Source organism: Schistocerca cancellata, chromosome 3 (genome assembly GCF_023864275.1).
Source record: "Schistocerca cancellata isolate TAMUIC-IGC-003103 chromosome 3, iqSchCanc2.1, whole genome shotgun sequence".
In the NCBI taxonomy this organism is placed as follows: Eukaryota; Metazoa; Arthropoda; class Insecta; order Orthoptera; family Acrididae; genus Schistocerca; species Schistocerca cancellata.
The window spans coordinates 256,817,376-256,833,107 of NC_064628.1; the positions used below are offsets into that span (position 1 = coordinate 256,817,376).

The 15,732-nt window shown below is 40.7% G+C and overlaps 1 protein-coding gene across 3 annotated transcripts in view; it reads left to right on the forward strand.

Moving 5' to 3' along the window:
• The window catches only part of LOC126174907 (tRNA wybutosine-synthesizing protein 4-like), a 71,368-nt gene extending 70,613 nt beyond the window's left edge, over nt 1-755 (forward strand). For all 3 annotated transcript variants that reach the window (XM_049921341.1, XM_049921339.1, XM_049921340.1), the window contains exon 9: nt 540-755. In XM_049921341.1, the coding sequence (XP_049777298.1) occupies nt 540-701 (162 nt within the window). In that variant the 3' untranslated portion in view covers nt 702-755. The remainder of the gene's footprint in view (nt 1-539) is intronic.
• Nucleotides 756-15,732: the final 14,977 nt, after the last annotated feature.

Genomic DNA, 15,732 nt, shown 5'->3' on the forward strand with positions numbered 1-15,732 from the left:
CTTATTTGCTTAATGGCTTGTGAAATATGGAAATATCTGTAATCCCTGCAGTTAATGAGGTTTCACATGAAGTAGTTCTCAATCTCAAAACAGTTTTCAGTTCCACTAGACATTTATGGGAAATTGTTTTTGCAAAGTAACAAACATCTTTGTGGACAGAGCTTATGAAATCTAGTCCTATAGTGAACTGCTTTGTTTCTCCCCATTCTTGGTCTTATCCAACCTTGTGCTGTGTAATGACCTCATATTGATAGGGCATTAACTCTGATCTTCCTTTCTACAATTCTCTCTACAATAATTGTTCTATTAGGCATAAATAATGAAGAAATATCTGTGCTAGTCTCACTGATTGTGTGTTTAATTCTGATACTCCTGAACAGAATAAGTTACACTTTTGGTACAGGAGAGATGGTGCATTCATCACTCTTTTTCTATTTTTGCATTCTTTTGGAATGTTATGATGTCTATTGTAGATTAATAAGTAAAGCTGAAAGTTCACTGTGATTATTTTATTTCATTTTTGTTTATTTTCTCCACAGAACCAGGATCCAGACAGGCCAATAATGTTACACAACCATACATCAGAATTGATAGAGGATTCAAGATTTCTAGTGTTTGGTGGTGGCGATAATTGTTTCTCATTTGGCACAAGCTTTAACCCTGGTATCATTAACATGGAGATATCTCATTTGCTCCATTGACATAATTTTACATAAAATACAGACTGGAATTAAAATGGCCAAATGAACTAACAACAGTGTGATTTATATTTTTACATACTTTATATTTTTATATTATTTTGAATGAGAAGTATACCTTCACAATTATCTATGCTTGCCTGTGCAATGCCCTCCAGAAGTAATGTTATTTAGAAATAATGAATATGTAAAGGGGCACTGCATCCCCCCCCCCACTCCCCCCCCCCCCCCCCCCCCACACACACACACACACACATTCAACGCACAGTGCAAGTGGAATGTTGTAATAAATGTGGTTGAAACACACCAATAATTGGCCATCTCGAGTAATTGTACCAAGTAAGCATGTCCCCATGACCACACACATGGACAAGCATTATTGGAAATCAACACTGATGATGCTTCATAAATAAAAGAAGTGAAATGTACATGGTGAAAAACAAACTGCCTTTCGTTGCAAAGACAGAACTTAACTCCATGAATTTTGAAGCAACTAAGGAATGATGGAAAAATACACACATAAGTGAGTGAGTGTGTGTGTGTGTGTGTGTGTGTGTGTGTGTGTGTGTGTGTGCGTGTGTGCGTGTGTGCGTGCGCGCGTGCGCATGCTAAAGCTACAATGTTGTAAACCATACAAATTACTAAGAATAAGTAAATTTATCGCCATTTCGCAACCACAGGCGTACGTCTGTATGGCTACATTTTCAAAATAATAGGGCAATGTAGCCATACAGGCTAAATGGCAAAATCAGTATCAAAGGCCCTCTATTGGTCTCTGTCTTACAGGTAGCACACCATAGGTAGATGGATTACCTCAAGGAGTGCAGGATGTGAGGACATGAGAGGGGAGAATGTTTTCTGGTTTGTTCAAAAGAGAATACACAAATGACGACAAGCGAAAGTTATTAGTGATTCATGTGTCTTTGAAAAGATCTGAGTGCTAAACATACAACAGCTGTCAGTGCCACACCTTACCAAAAGATCTGTCTGAGAACCTAGAAAATTCTGGTCGTATGTAAGATCGCCAAGTGGATCTAAGGCTTCCATTCAGTCCCTTGCTGACCAGTCTGGTGTGGCAATTGAAGATAGCAAAATGAAAGCCGAAGTTTTAAATTTCATGTTCAAGAAATCCTTTACACAGGAGAATCATACAAACCCAGTGTCATTTGACCATTGGACAGACTCCCTTATGGATGGCATAGTAATAATCATCCCTGGCATAGAGAAACAAGTGAAAGATTTGAAAGCAAATAAATCACCAGGTCTGGCTGGAATCCCAATTCAATTTTACAGAGAGTACTGCTTGACATTGGCCTCTCATCTAGCTTGCATTTATGATGAATCTCATGCCCAACATGAAGTCCTAAGTGACTCCTGTATATAAGAAGCATAAAAGAACAGACCCGCAAAATTACAGTCCAATATAATAACTTCTGTTTGCTGCAGAATCCTTGAAAATATTCTCCGTTCAAAAATAATAAACTTTCTTGAGACTAAGAAGCTATTGTCCACAAAGCAGCATGGTTTTAGAAAGTATCACTCGTGCAGAACTCATCTTGCCCTTTTCTCACGCGATTCCATATTACTAGATTTCTGGAAAGCATTTGAAACGATGCACCAATGCAGGCTGTTAAAGAAGGTATGAGCATACAGAATAAGTGGACAGGTATGTGAGTGGCTCAAAGACTTCTTAAATAATAGAACCCAGTTTGTTGTCCTCAACGGCGAATGTTCATCATATAGAAGGGTATTGTCAGGAGTGCCTCAGAAAAGTGTGATAGGACCATTGTTATTCTTTGTATACATAAATAATTTGAGGGACAGGGTGAGCAGCAGTCTGCAATTGTTTGCTGATGATGCTGTGGGGTACAGTAAGACATCGAAGTTGTGTGACTGTAGGAAGATACAAGACAACTTAATTTCGTGTTGATGTGATGAATTTCAGCTAGCTCTAAATGTGGAAAAATGTAAGTTAATGTTGAGGAATAGGAAGAACAAACCTGTAATGTTTGGTTACAGTATTACTAGTGTCCTGCTTGACACAGTCAATTCCTTTAAATATCTGAGCAGAACATTAAAAAGTGATATGAGATGGAACAAGCATGTGAGAATTGTGGTAGGGAAGGTGAATGGTCGACTTCAGTCTATTGGGAGAATTTTAGGAAACAGTGGTTCACTTATAAAGGAGACTGCATATAGGACACTGGTGCAGCTTATTCTTTAGCACTGCTCAAGTGTTTGGGATCTGTACCAGGTCGGATTAAAGGGAGACATCGAAGCATTTAAGAAGCAAGCTGCTAGATTTGTTACCGGTAGGTTCAGACAGCATATAAGTGTTACAGTGATTCTTCAGGAACTCAAATGGGAATCCCTGGAGGAAAGGTGACATTCTTTTTGAGAAACACTATTGAGAAAATTTAAAGAGCTGGCATTGGAAGCTGACTGCCAAATGATTCTTCTGCCACTAACATACAAGACACTTAAGGACTTGTTTTTCCTTCACTCTGTTTGTGAGAGGAACAGGAAAGGAAGTGACTAGTGGTGGTACAGAGTACCCTCTGCCATGTACCATATGGTGGCTTATGGAGTACCTATGTAGATATAGATGTAGATGTCTTCCTGTGCTGACAACTCACACGCTTATGTGCCTCGTACCGATCAGTTGCAATGGTGAAAATTACACATGCGTAACATGGGTTTGTTTATTTATTTAATCGTATGGCTAGGGGCCCCCCTGTCGGGCAGACCGTTCACCCGGTGCCGGTCTTTCAATTTGACGCCACTTTGGTGACCTGCATTTGATGAGGATGATAGGATGATGATGATGACAGCACAACACCCAGTCCGTGGGGGGGAGAAAATTCCCTGACCCAGCTGGGAATCGAACCCGGGCCCAGAGGATTGACAACCCATCACGCTGACCATTCGGCTACCGGGGGCGGACAACATGGGTCTGTCAATGCATGTTATATAAACTATCATTTTCAAATGTGGCACTTATATGTTGCTGTTTGTACAGTGCATGGGAATTATCATCAAAATATACAAGCAGTGGCAGGAGAACACACATAAAGCTATGGAAATTTGCAAGCTTTCAGAGCCAGTGGCACTTTCTTCTGGTAGACGGGCTAATGGGAAGGAAGAGAGGGGGGAGGGAGAAAAGGATTGCTGAGGTTTAGGAAATGGGGAGAATTTGGAAAAATTGCCCAGAATCGTGCATCATGGGAGACTTAACAGTTGGGATGGGCAGAAAGGACTGATTGTTATCTCATAGAATCATGTGTACCGCCAGTTGTCCGTGTATTCCCAGCACAATATTTTGACGTCTTCACTTGGCGTCTTTAACAGGTGTGTCCTGACTCTGGTCACTATGCTAACCAGGTCCCATATTTATGCCTGGGTGATGGCTGCTGTTCACTATGCCATCCATGCCCACTATGGCTGTTTCTTGTGGTGGTATCCATTTCTAGGCATTCCCTCTTCTGTATGCACCCATTGCGGCTGTCTTCCAATTGTGACGGCTGTCCTATGGCATTCTGTATTAAATCCGCACCCACCAGGTGCATTCCTAGCACTATCATGATGCTGTAGATTTCCCTTATGCTGTTCGTGGATGCTGGCTTTCCCTTGTGGTGATTTCACCCTCCTGGCATTCTGAATTTGGTATGTGACAGTGATGTGCACTTCCTGTGACATCAAGCTGATGTTGGAGTTGTATATTATGTCTGCTCACACTGCAGCGATGTCTTGTGGCAGTAGCTGCAGTCTGGTTCCCATATTATGTCTGCTCCCCAGTTGTTTGGTGCCTGATGTTCAGATGACTGATGTTCCCTGTCTTGTCCAAGACCACTGTGGCTGCCTTCTGAGGAGGTAGTTGCTGCCTGGTTCTCTGTAATGAAGTCTGATGCTGTTAATTATCCCCCCGATTGTCAGAGATGCATTACTGGAGAAGGGAACTTCCTGTGGTGTTTCTGTAGTAATGTAAAGCTGGATTCCATGCCATACTGAGCTAGTATTCTGCTTCCTGGTCGATCAGGTTTTCCACCATCTTGATTTCAATACATTCATTACACCGATTGAGGTGGTGCAGTGTTTAGCACACTGGACTTGCTGGGAGAGTGATGGTTCAAACCCGGGTCTGGACATACTGATTTAGGTTTTCCGTGATTTCCCTAAATTGCTTGAGGCTAATGCTGGGATGGTTCCTTTGAAAGTAACGTAATCCTTCCTTATTCCAATGGGACCGATGACCTCATTGTTTGATCGCCTCCCTTGAATCCACCAACCACCACCAATACATTTAATAATGACGCCATCCCAGAATCTGTAAGTTTGAGCCAGGATCCTAGTTTTGTCTTAATTAATGGTTTGTTGAAGACTTCCCTGGCAATTCGTTGTCATCTTGTAGAATCTGGTGGTGTGGTGTCTGTATTTGCCAAAATTAAACATCATATCACATCTAAGGTGGCTAACAGGTTCAAGCGCCATGTCAGTATTACTCTGGTAAGGGAAAGGATCCGTGACATGTAGCATAGACTGGATGTCACATCAGTGGAGGTACTATGTCTACATCTGGACTTGCCAAACAACCCAGCACCAGAGGTCTGGGACAAGGTAGACGGTACGTCATCGTTACTGGCGGCATGTATTGAGCACAATGCTACAGCTCGACAACTGGTGAAATTTGAGTACATGAACAACACAGTGCAATAAACACAATACCCACAAGGTGGTAAATCTGAGTGGTCACCCATTAGACAATGGTAGATGAAAGGTACTTGAAAGGGGCCTCAACTTTGCATTTACTTCTAGAGACCTACCGGTTTCTGGCTTCATCAGTTCTATTTAGCTAGTGGTCAACACTCTTATCATCAAGGCTTGCAGATGAGATTTGGAGAGAGACATGTAGGGTGCAAATAGAGCCCTAAACAGACATCTCATAAGATGAGAGGATAGCCCTTGACAGTTTGCGGGAAGATGAAAACTTAGTGCTGTGACTGGCAGACATGGGGAATTCTACTGTCATACTGCAGAAGGCCGACAATGACCAGATCTGTCAACTTTTAGAGGAAACTGCTTACAATGACTAGAAAATGATCCCACTAATAGAATGGACAGGCAAACCGAGGCTCTTTTTAAGGAAATGGGATAGTCTGAGAAAGTTGTCCAGGAGCTGAAAGCTACAGCACCACTACCACTTAGACTATATTGATTACCGAAGATCCATAAACAAGTGTGTATCACTTCATCTGGTCGTGAGCAATATTGGTGCAACTACCCACCATATAGCCACATACCTTAAGAAGATGTTAACGCCATATGTGGGAAAGTGCATCCACAACATTCACAACTTCTCAGACTTCGTGGAATGTTTCAAAAACCTATGAATCTGGAACACAGACATCATGATCAGTTTTTACATTGTGTGTCTGTTCACTGTAATACCACTTCAGAACACGCTCGATTTGATGGAGCCCTGCTGGATCTTCTCTAGCGTATTTTAACATCGTCTTACTTCTTATGTGGAGGCCAGTTCTATGAGGAGTAGCAATGTGTAGCTCCTTATTTCTGGCAGTGGCATATCTGTTTATGGAGAAATTTGAGGATGAGGCCTTTACAACTGCTGTGTGCCAACTGAAGTTTTCTTCAGATATGTTGATGATCTCCTGGACCATCTGAACAAGAGACATCACAATGTTAAGTTCACCATGGAACTAGAGTATGATGTTCAACTCCTATTCCTGGATGTCCTTGTGTAGAGGAAGACCGATGGCACATTTGGCCACAACATGTGTAGGAAATTAACAAACACTGACTTAGATCTAGAGGCTGACAGCTGCCACCACCTGGTACAGAAGAACAGGATGCTCAGAACACCAAGCCAAGACACTCTTCGAGCCAACAGCTTGACAGCAGAATTAGAACATCTCCAATCAGTGTTCACAAACAACAGATGTTCAATCAGGGAAATCTGCAAAGTGTTGCATCCCACCAGACAACCTAATACAATGGAAGAGGAACAAGGGGAAGAGACCAGGAAGGTAGCCTTCCTATCATATGCAGGGGCTGTCTCTGCTAAGATCACAAGAATTCTGAAGAAACACAAAATCAAAAGCGTGTTCTGCCTGCCCAGTGAGGTCAGAATTCTCCTTGGAATGACCCAGGATGATCTGGGGTTAAGAACAAGCTGATAGTTATCATATACTATGTGAAAGTTTTACGTCTTACATTGGTCAAACCACTGGAACAGTGGATACGAGATGTAAGGAACACCAAAAACATACCAGGCCAATAGCAGAAAAATTGCTTGAAATTTGAATGCGCCATGAATTTTGACAAAACCAGGATGCTTGCTCAAACCCCCAGATTCTGATATAGTGTCATCAATAAAGCCATTGAAATCAAGAGGGGGAGGGGGGGGGGACCACGATCAACCCGCAAGCAGACTACCAGCTCAGTATGGCATGGAATCCATTTGTGGAATTACTACAGGAACACTGGAAAAAAGTTATTTGTCTGTAATGATCCTGTGATGACTGCAAGTGTAAATAGAATCAGATCTCATATGGAGCATCAGGTGGCAACTACCTCCTCAGAAGGCAGTCACAATGGTCAAGGACAGGCTAGGGAACATCATCAACCACACGAAACATCAGGCACCACACAACCTTAGAACAGACATAATATGGAACACAAGACGACAGCTACTGACACAAGAAATTGCTGCAGTATGAGTGGATATAATATGCGACTCCACCAGGAGCCTGATCCAGTAGATATGCACCTCACAGGTGCATACCAAATTCAGAACTCAAGGAGGATGACATGGCCATGAGAGAAAGTTGCAGCAGTTGTGAACAGCGGAAGGACTGTCTATAGTATCCCAATAGTGCTAGATACGTGCCTGGCGGGACCTAATACAGAACTCAATGGGTGGCCACTTCCACGGAATACATTCACAGCACGAATGGATGGAAGAGAGAATGTCTAGAGATGGATACCATCATAAGAAATAGCGACAGTGGGTTCAGGCATAAATATGGGCCCCGATCAACAAAGTGACCAGTCTCGGAAAATGCTTTTTGAAGACGCCAAGCTACGACATCGAAATATGGAGTTGGGAAGATGTGGACCACCAACAGTACATCCGATTCTACGAGATGACAATGAATCGCTGGGAAAGTCTAAGAAACCTGAAAGACAGATTGTTTTGGGCTGTACTAGAAGAGATTTGAAAACCTGAGAGTTTAAAGGTGGCAGATAGGGCAGTACCCAAGAGAGAGCTTACTGACAAAACGAAGTACACAAGGTAATAAGAGTGGAAAAGTAAGTGCATTGTATGGCTTGAAGTAGGACGGAATCCATAGGTAGGTCAGAAACTAAAAGATATAGAAAACTAAAAAGGGGTGAAGGAAGGAATAGTTACTGAGAGGAAATGCTGAGACTGAAGAAATTAAATGTAAATTAAAGCCAGTTGATGGCAAGAACTAAGGACATATTGCAGTTTCAGTTCCCACCTGTGGAATTCTGAGAAATGTCTGTCTGGGGGAAGAATCCAGGTGGCACCAAGGTCATGACTGTCATGTTATAGAGTATCCTTTGCAATAGTATAATGTGTGTTGCCAGTATACACACTCTGCCTATGACCATCGCCCTAACTGATAACATGGCGATGGTCATGCTGATTTGAAAAGCCAGATGGTGCCGATTTGAAAAGCCATATGGTGTTTACGTAACAGCTGGTACATGATGTTCCAATTCACGGTGGCTGTCCCTTGATAGTATATGCTTTGCAGTGGCAGGGCTGATATAGGTGGTGATAGTGAGGGGCATAAGCAAGTCTTACAGCAGGGGTATCACAAGTATAGGAGCCTTAGGGTAGGGAAATGGGTGCAGAAGGAACATAAGGTTTGGTGAGGATATTGTGGAGATTGGGAGGGTGACGAAAGACTATTTTAGTTGTGGTGGGCAAAATATCGGACAGAGTGGACCTCATTTTAGGGCATGGTTTTAAGAACTCATAGCCTTGTTGAAGTAGGATCATGGAACATCTAGAGTGGAGTCGTCAACATGCTACGTGGACGGTTGAACAATGGGTGAATGTTCTTTGCCCAGATAAGCCCTGATTTGATCTGGAGAGTGATTCTTGATGGATTAGTATCTTGAGGGAATGTGGAACACGATTTTGGGACTCAGACACTGTGGAAAGGGACCAATACCAAGGAGGATCCCTAAAGGTGTGGGCAGGAATTTTGTTGACCACTCAAACACCGATTCATGAAATTTTGCAGATGAATTGGCAAGGTTTAACTGCTGTCAGGTATCATGACAATATCTTGGGACCTCGTGTACAGTTGCTGCAAGGTGCTGTGGGAGCAGTCGTCCTATTGATGGACGATAATGCTTGACCTCGTAGAGAACAGGTTGTTGATGTTTTCTTGGAAACAGAAAATATTGCACACATGGCATGGCCTGCTCACTCTCCCAATTAATTTGAATTTCATAGAGCATGTCTGGGATGCACTAGGGAGACAGGTTCCATCAAGTTAGCATCCACCAACCACTCTCCTAGACTTGCAAGCAGCTCTGCAGGAAGAATGGGCATTATTGCCTCAACATGAAATTGGTGACCTCATTCACAACATGCTCCATTGTTGTCATGCCTGTATTGCTGCCAGAAGTGGTGGCACCCCGTACTGAGCACTTTAACCATGTATTGGAATTTGTGTGCAAATCCATTAAGACGGAAAATACGAAGAACACTTTTATCTATCATTATGCACATTGCAGTTGTTTACGTTCTGTATTCTTTAGTTGTTTCTAATTTACTGTCACCTATTTATGCTGTTTTGTGGCAAAATAAATGCAATCTTGCAAAATTTCTGTTTGTTGCTTTAATTTTAGATACCATTGTACTTTACCTCATAAGATATACTTCCTGCTTACCTTAATTGACTCTATACTTACCAATGACTACTTTACATTTGACATGATTTCCATCTTCAGTATGTAAACTACCAAGTCCATTAAAATACCTTAAGATTTATATTCTACTATAGTAACATTTGCATGTATGGACTGAGCACTGGTTTCATCTATGATGTGTTTTAAATCTCAAAGCATTAGCACTAGTTGGCTGCAACACATGCAGCAGCAGGAAGTTGAGCTTTGTGCATTATTCTTAGCTTATTTTTTCTTACATGCTTAAGTTTGGCAGCGAGCAGCAAATTGTTTGTTTAGTGCTTTTTAATTTCTGGAGCTGTTTCAGGGAAGACAGTATGTTGCTGTTGGCTGAAAACCGAGCTCCATACTCCAACAAATGGTATGAGGGCTTGCAATGCTGGTATTGCGAACTGCTGAAAGTAAGGGAAAATACAGCTGTTATTTTTCTTGAAGGCATGCAGCTTTGCTGTATGGTAAAATATTCCAGAGGTAAAATAGTCCCACATTCAGATCTGTGGACTGGGGCTACTTAGGAGGATGTCATGATCAGGAAAAACAAAACTGGCTTTCTACAGGTTGGAGCATGGGGAATTAGATGCCTTAATCGGGTACATAGATTAGAGAATTTAAAAAGGGAAGTGGATAGGTTGAAGTTTGATATAGAGGGAATTATTAAGTGAGGTGGCAGGAAGAACAGGACTCCTTGTCTGGTTAGTACAGAGTTGAAAATCAAAACTCAAAATGGGGTTTAATGCAGGATAGGGGCTAATAATCAATAAGAAAGTAGTAATGCAGGTAAGCCACTATGAACAGCATAGTGAACACATCATTATAGTTAAGGCAGACACAAAGTCAACAGCCACCGTATAGTGCAAGTTTATATGCCAACTTGGTCAGCACATGAAGAGACTGAAAGAATGTATGATTATATAAAAGATATTATTCAAATAGTTAACGGAGATGAAAATTTGTGTCAGGGACTGCAATTTGATAGAAGGAAAAGAAAGAGAGAGAAAAATAGTAGGAGACCATGGCTTGATGAAAAAGGAATGAAAGAATTTGTCTAATAGAATTTTCGCACGAAGCATAATTTATTCATTGCTGATTCTTAGTTTAAAAATAATGAAAGAAGGTCATATAAGTGGACGAGATCTGGAAACACAGGAAGGTTTCAAATAGATAACTTAATGATAAGACAGATTTTGAAACCAGATTTTAAACAGCAAAATATTTCCAGAGGCAGTCGTGGTCTCTGATCATATGTTACTGGTTGTGAATTGCAGATTAAAATGTTGGAAATAGGGAAAATGTTGGACATGGAACCTTGAAAGACTGAAAGTACCAGAAGTTTTTGAGGTTTTCAGAGAGAGGATTAGGCAATGATCTAGTGAAACAGAACTTGATACGAAACTAATGTAGCCTGGAGAGGTGAAATAGTGAAGGCAGCAGAGGACTGAATAGGCAAAAAGACAAATCCTGGTAGAAATTCATGGATAACACATGAGATATTGAATCTAATTGACAAAAATATAAAAATGAAAAAGACCAAAGGAAATACAGATGCCTACATAACGAAACTGACAGATGCATGCATAACTAGGGGAAAGATTGATGCCACCTAGAGGAAAAATAGAGAGACCTCTGGAGAAAAGAGAAGCAGCTGTGTATAAATAACTTGGATGGCAAGCCAGTACTAAGCAAAGAAGAGATAGCTGAAAGGTGGATTTGCCCATATAGAGCCTATTTTATTATCTGAATTCTAAATTTCAGACATTAGTTGGAGGCTGTATGATTTTTAATCACTTTCCTTAAGAAAGCACAGTATTTCTTGTAGTATTGAATTAGTTACTTTTGCATTGGCCCTTATTTTTTACTATTTCCTTCTCCTGCCCATACACTGATTACTTTCGCAATCAAACAATTTTTTGATGTCATATTAGTGCCATACTTCAATGTATTTATCTGACAACTATTTTCTCCAACAGACAATACTCATTAATTTGGAACTGATGCCTTTCGCATTATACACACACTTCTAATCAATTTTCTGTAAGGCTGTTGTCTTAAACCCTTTATTTTCTGTTCATTAGTTACTATGTTTTTGATTGGACCACCTATGCATAATGAGGTAAGTTACCAAGTATGGCACTTTATGCATCATGTGTTCCTTATTTTGAATGGAGAGTCATCATCAGATGTAGAAGTAACTTCGGGTGTACACCAGGGAAGTGTGTTGGGACCGTTGCTGTTCATGTATATTAATGGCCTTGCCGACAATATTCATAGTAACATCAGGCCTTTTGCAGATGCTGCTCTTATTGATAATGAAGTACTATCTGAAAAATCTGCATAAATATCTTGATAAGATTTCAACATGGCGCAGAGATTGGCAGCTTGGTCTAAATGTTCAGAAACGTAAAGTTTTTTACTTCACAAAATGAAAAAATGTAACATCCTATGATTATAATATCAATGAGTTACTGCTGGAATCGACAAACTCATACAGATACCTGGGTTGACAATGATGATGACGTTTGGTTTGTGGGGCACTCAACTGCGCGGTTATCAGTGTCTGTACAAATTCCCGATATTTACAGAGTCCAACCTCGCCACTTTCATGAATGATGAGGACAACACAAACACCCAGTCCCCAAGCGGAGAAAATCCCCAACCCAGCTGGGAATCGAACCCGGAACCCTAGACCACAAGCTACGGACAAGTACCTGTGTGTAACACTATGTACTGATATGAAGTGGAATGATCACATAGGCTCCGTTGTGGGTAAAGCGGGTGGTAGACTTCAGTTTATTGGTAGAATATGGGGGAAGTGCAGTCAGTCTACAAAGGAGATTACTTACAAATCACTTGTGCGACCCATCCTAGAACATTGCTCAAGTGTGTGGGTCCCATACCAGATAGGAGTAACTGGGGATATTGAACATATACAGAGAAGAACAGCATGAATGGTCACACCTTTGCTTAATCCATAGGAGAGTGTCACAGAGATACTGAAGGAACTGAATTGGAAGACTCTTGAAGAGGAATGTAAAATATCCCAAGAAAGTCTATTAACAAAGTTTCAAGAACCAGCTTTAAATGGTGACTCTAGGAATACGCTAGTCACCTATGTATTGCTCACACAGGAATCATAGGACTAAGATTAGAATAATTACTACATGCAAAGAGGCATTCAATCAATCATTTTTCCCATGCTCCATATATGAAAGGAACAGGAAGAAGCCCTAATAACTGGTACAGTGGGACACATCCTCTGCCATGCACCTCACAATGGTTTGCAGAGTATAGATGTAGATGATCACACAGCCTGTTCAGTGCTAGATTTACATTTATACCATTAATTATATGTTAGCCTACTGTTAAGTTGTTTATTAGTGTACTGCTTTCCTGTGTAATTCTGGTGGGAAAATTATCAACAGAACTCAGTAAATTTCCATGTTGTTACTTTTATCATAATCTTTCATGTAGTTAATATTAAAATCTCCACAGATTAGCATTAGTTTCCTTTTGTCTGTAAGATGGCATAATAAATCTAGTGGTGATCTATATACTGTAACAATAATGAGTTTTCCAGCAGAAGTAATTCACAAGAACAAGCTTGCAGTTGTAGTTCTAAGCAGAAACTGTTGGTTTCAGAAGATCTGTACATGACATTATTTTTAACATTACATAATAGCTCCGCCTTTCTCCATGTTTTCCCTACAGAAATAGGCTGATATGGTCTTCTGTGTGTGCATGGTGCTCATTGACTAAGTTTATTCTGTCTGTGAAACTTCATCGGGAACCCTTTTTAAAGCAATCTATCTGAATGAGGTATTCAGTCAAAAATTAGCTTATGTTTCACATCTCTTCTCACAGAAATTCTACTGTTAGTGCCAGTACTGCCTCCCATTAAAATTTCAGCCATCTTTCTCCCGCCTGTGGAGATGTAGGCCATGTCTTACTTATCCCCATCTCTCAATACCAGCACCTGGCACAGAAACAATGTGAGCCTCACCTGAGCTCAACAGCAACCCGGACAATACCTGATGGGTTTCATCCAGTGTTGATCAGGCTGTTGGAGAACCTCAACAAAGCCTACTCTCCTGCATGAGGTTTGCTGTATCACCAAAGCAGCTGATGGCCCACACCATTCCTTGAGTGCTAACAACAAGCTCTTTCTTTTTCTGTGCAATTCAATTGCCTACCTATATCTCTTAAATTCTTATTGATGGTTTGCTATGCTCTGATTTCAACTACTGCTGAAATAGGTAAAGACTATATCTGTTCTTGAACTCAGTGGCAACAGAACTATCCAAGTTGCTGTCTTTTTGCCCCTTTATTATCACCTTTCCACATCCCACTTTTGTCTTACCCCCACAACTGTTTTTCAGCCAATCTCTGCCTGAAGGAATCAAATTCTCACTTATTAGACTGCAATCTTCGTCTTTTAAACATACTATACATATCGGTGGGAGGGCCTAACTGGGAATTCTTTCTTTTGTCTTCACAGCAGGTGCCCCAGTGAAACAAGCCATCAGTCTTCTGACTGATTTGATGTGGCCTGCCACAAATTTCTCTCCTGTGCCAACCTCTTCATCTCAGAGTGGCATATGCAACCTACGTCCTCAATTATTTCCTGAATGTTTTCCAATCTCTTTCTCTACAATTTTTGCCCTCCACAGCTCCCTCTAGTACCATGAAAGTGATTCCCTCATGTCTTAATACATGTCCTGCCAGCCTGTCTTTTCTCCTTATCCATGTTTACCACATATTCCTTTCCTCTCCAATTCTGCAGAGAACCGCCTCATTCGTTATCTTATAAGTCCAACTTATTTTCAACATTCGTCTGTAGCGCCACATCTCAAATCTTTCAGTTCTCTTCTGTTCCGCCTTTCCCACAGTCCATGTTTCACTACCATTCAATGCTGAACTCCAGATATACTTTCTCAGAAATTTCATCCACAAATTTAGCCCTATGTTTGATACTAGTGGACTTCTTTTGGCTGCAAATGCCCTTTTTGCCATTGCTGGTCTGCATTTGATGTCCTCCTTGCTGCATGTGTCATTGGTTATTTTATTGCCTAGGTAGCAGAATTCCTTAATTTCATCCACTTCATGACCACCAATCCTGATGTTAAGTTTCTCACTGTTCTCATCTCTGCTACTTCTCATTACTTTTTCTCTGCTACTTCTCATTACTTTCGTCTTTCTTCAATTTACTCTCAGTCCATATTTTGTATTCATTAAATTCTTCATTCCATTCACTAGGTCATTTAATTCTTCTTCACTTTCACTCAGGATAACAATGTCATCAACGAACTGTATTATTGATATCCTTTCACCTTGAATTTTAATTCGATTCTTGAAACTTTCTTTTATTTCCATCATTGCTTCTTCGATGTACAGATTGAATGTTAGGGGCAAAAGACTACATCTCTGCCTTACACCCTTTTTAATCCGAGCACTTCGTTCTTGGTTATCCACTCTTATTATTCCCTCTTGGCTCTTGTACATATTGTATATTGCCTGTCACTCCCTATAACTTGCTCCTATTTTTCTCAAAATTTCAAACATCTTGCACAATTTTACATTGTCGAATGCTTTTTCCAGGTCAACAAACCCTATAAATGTCTTGTTTTTCCTTAGTCTTGCTTCCATTAACAACCGAAATGCCATAATTGCCTGCCCTTTGCCTTCACCTTTTCTAAAGCCAAATTGATTGTCATTTAGCACATCCTCAATTTTCTTTTCCATTCATCTGTATATTATTCTTGTCAGCAACTTTGATGCATGGGCTGTTAAGCTGAGTGTGCAATAATTCTCACACTTGTCAAATCTTCCAGTCTTCGAAATTGCATGGATGATATTTTTCTGAAAGTCAGATGGTCTGTTGCCAGACTCATACATTCTACATGTGAATAGTCGTTTTGTTGTCATTTCCCCCAATGATTTGAGAAATTCTGATGGAGTGTTATCTATCGCTTTTGATTTTTTCACTGTAAGTCCTCCGAAGCTCTCTTAAATTCTAGTTCTAAGACTGGATCCCCTATCTCTTCTAAATCGATTCCTGTTTCTTTTTCTACCACATTAG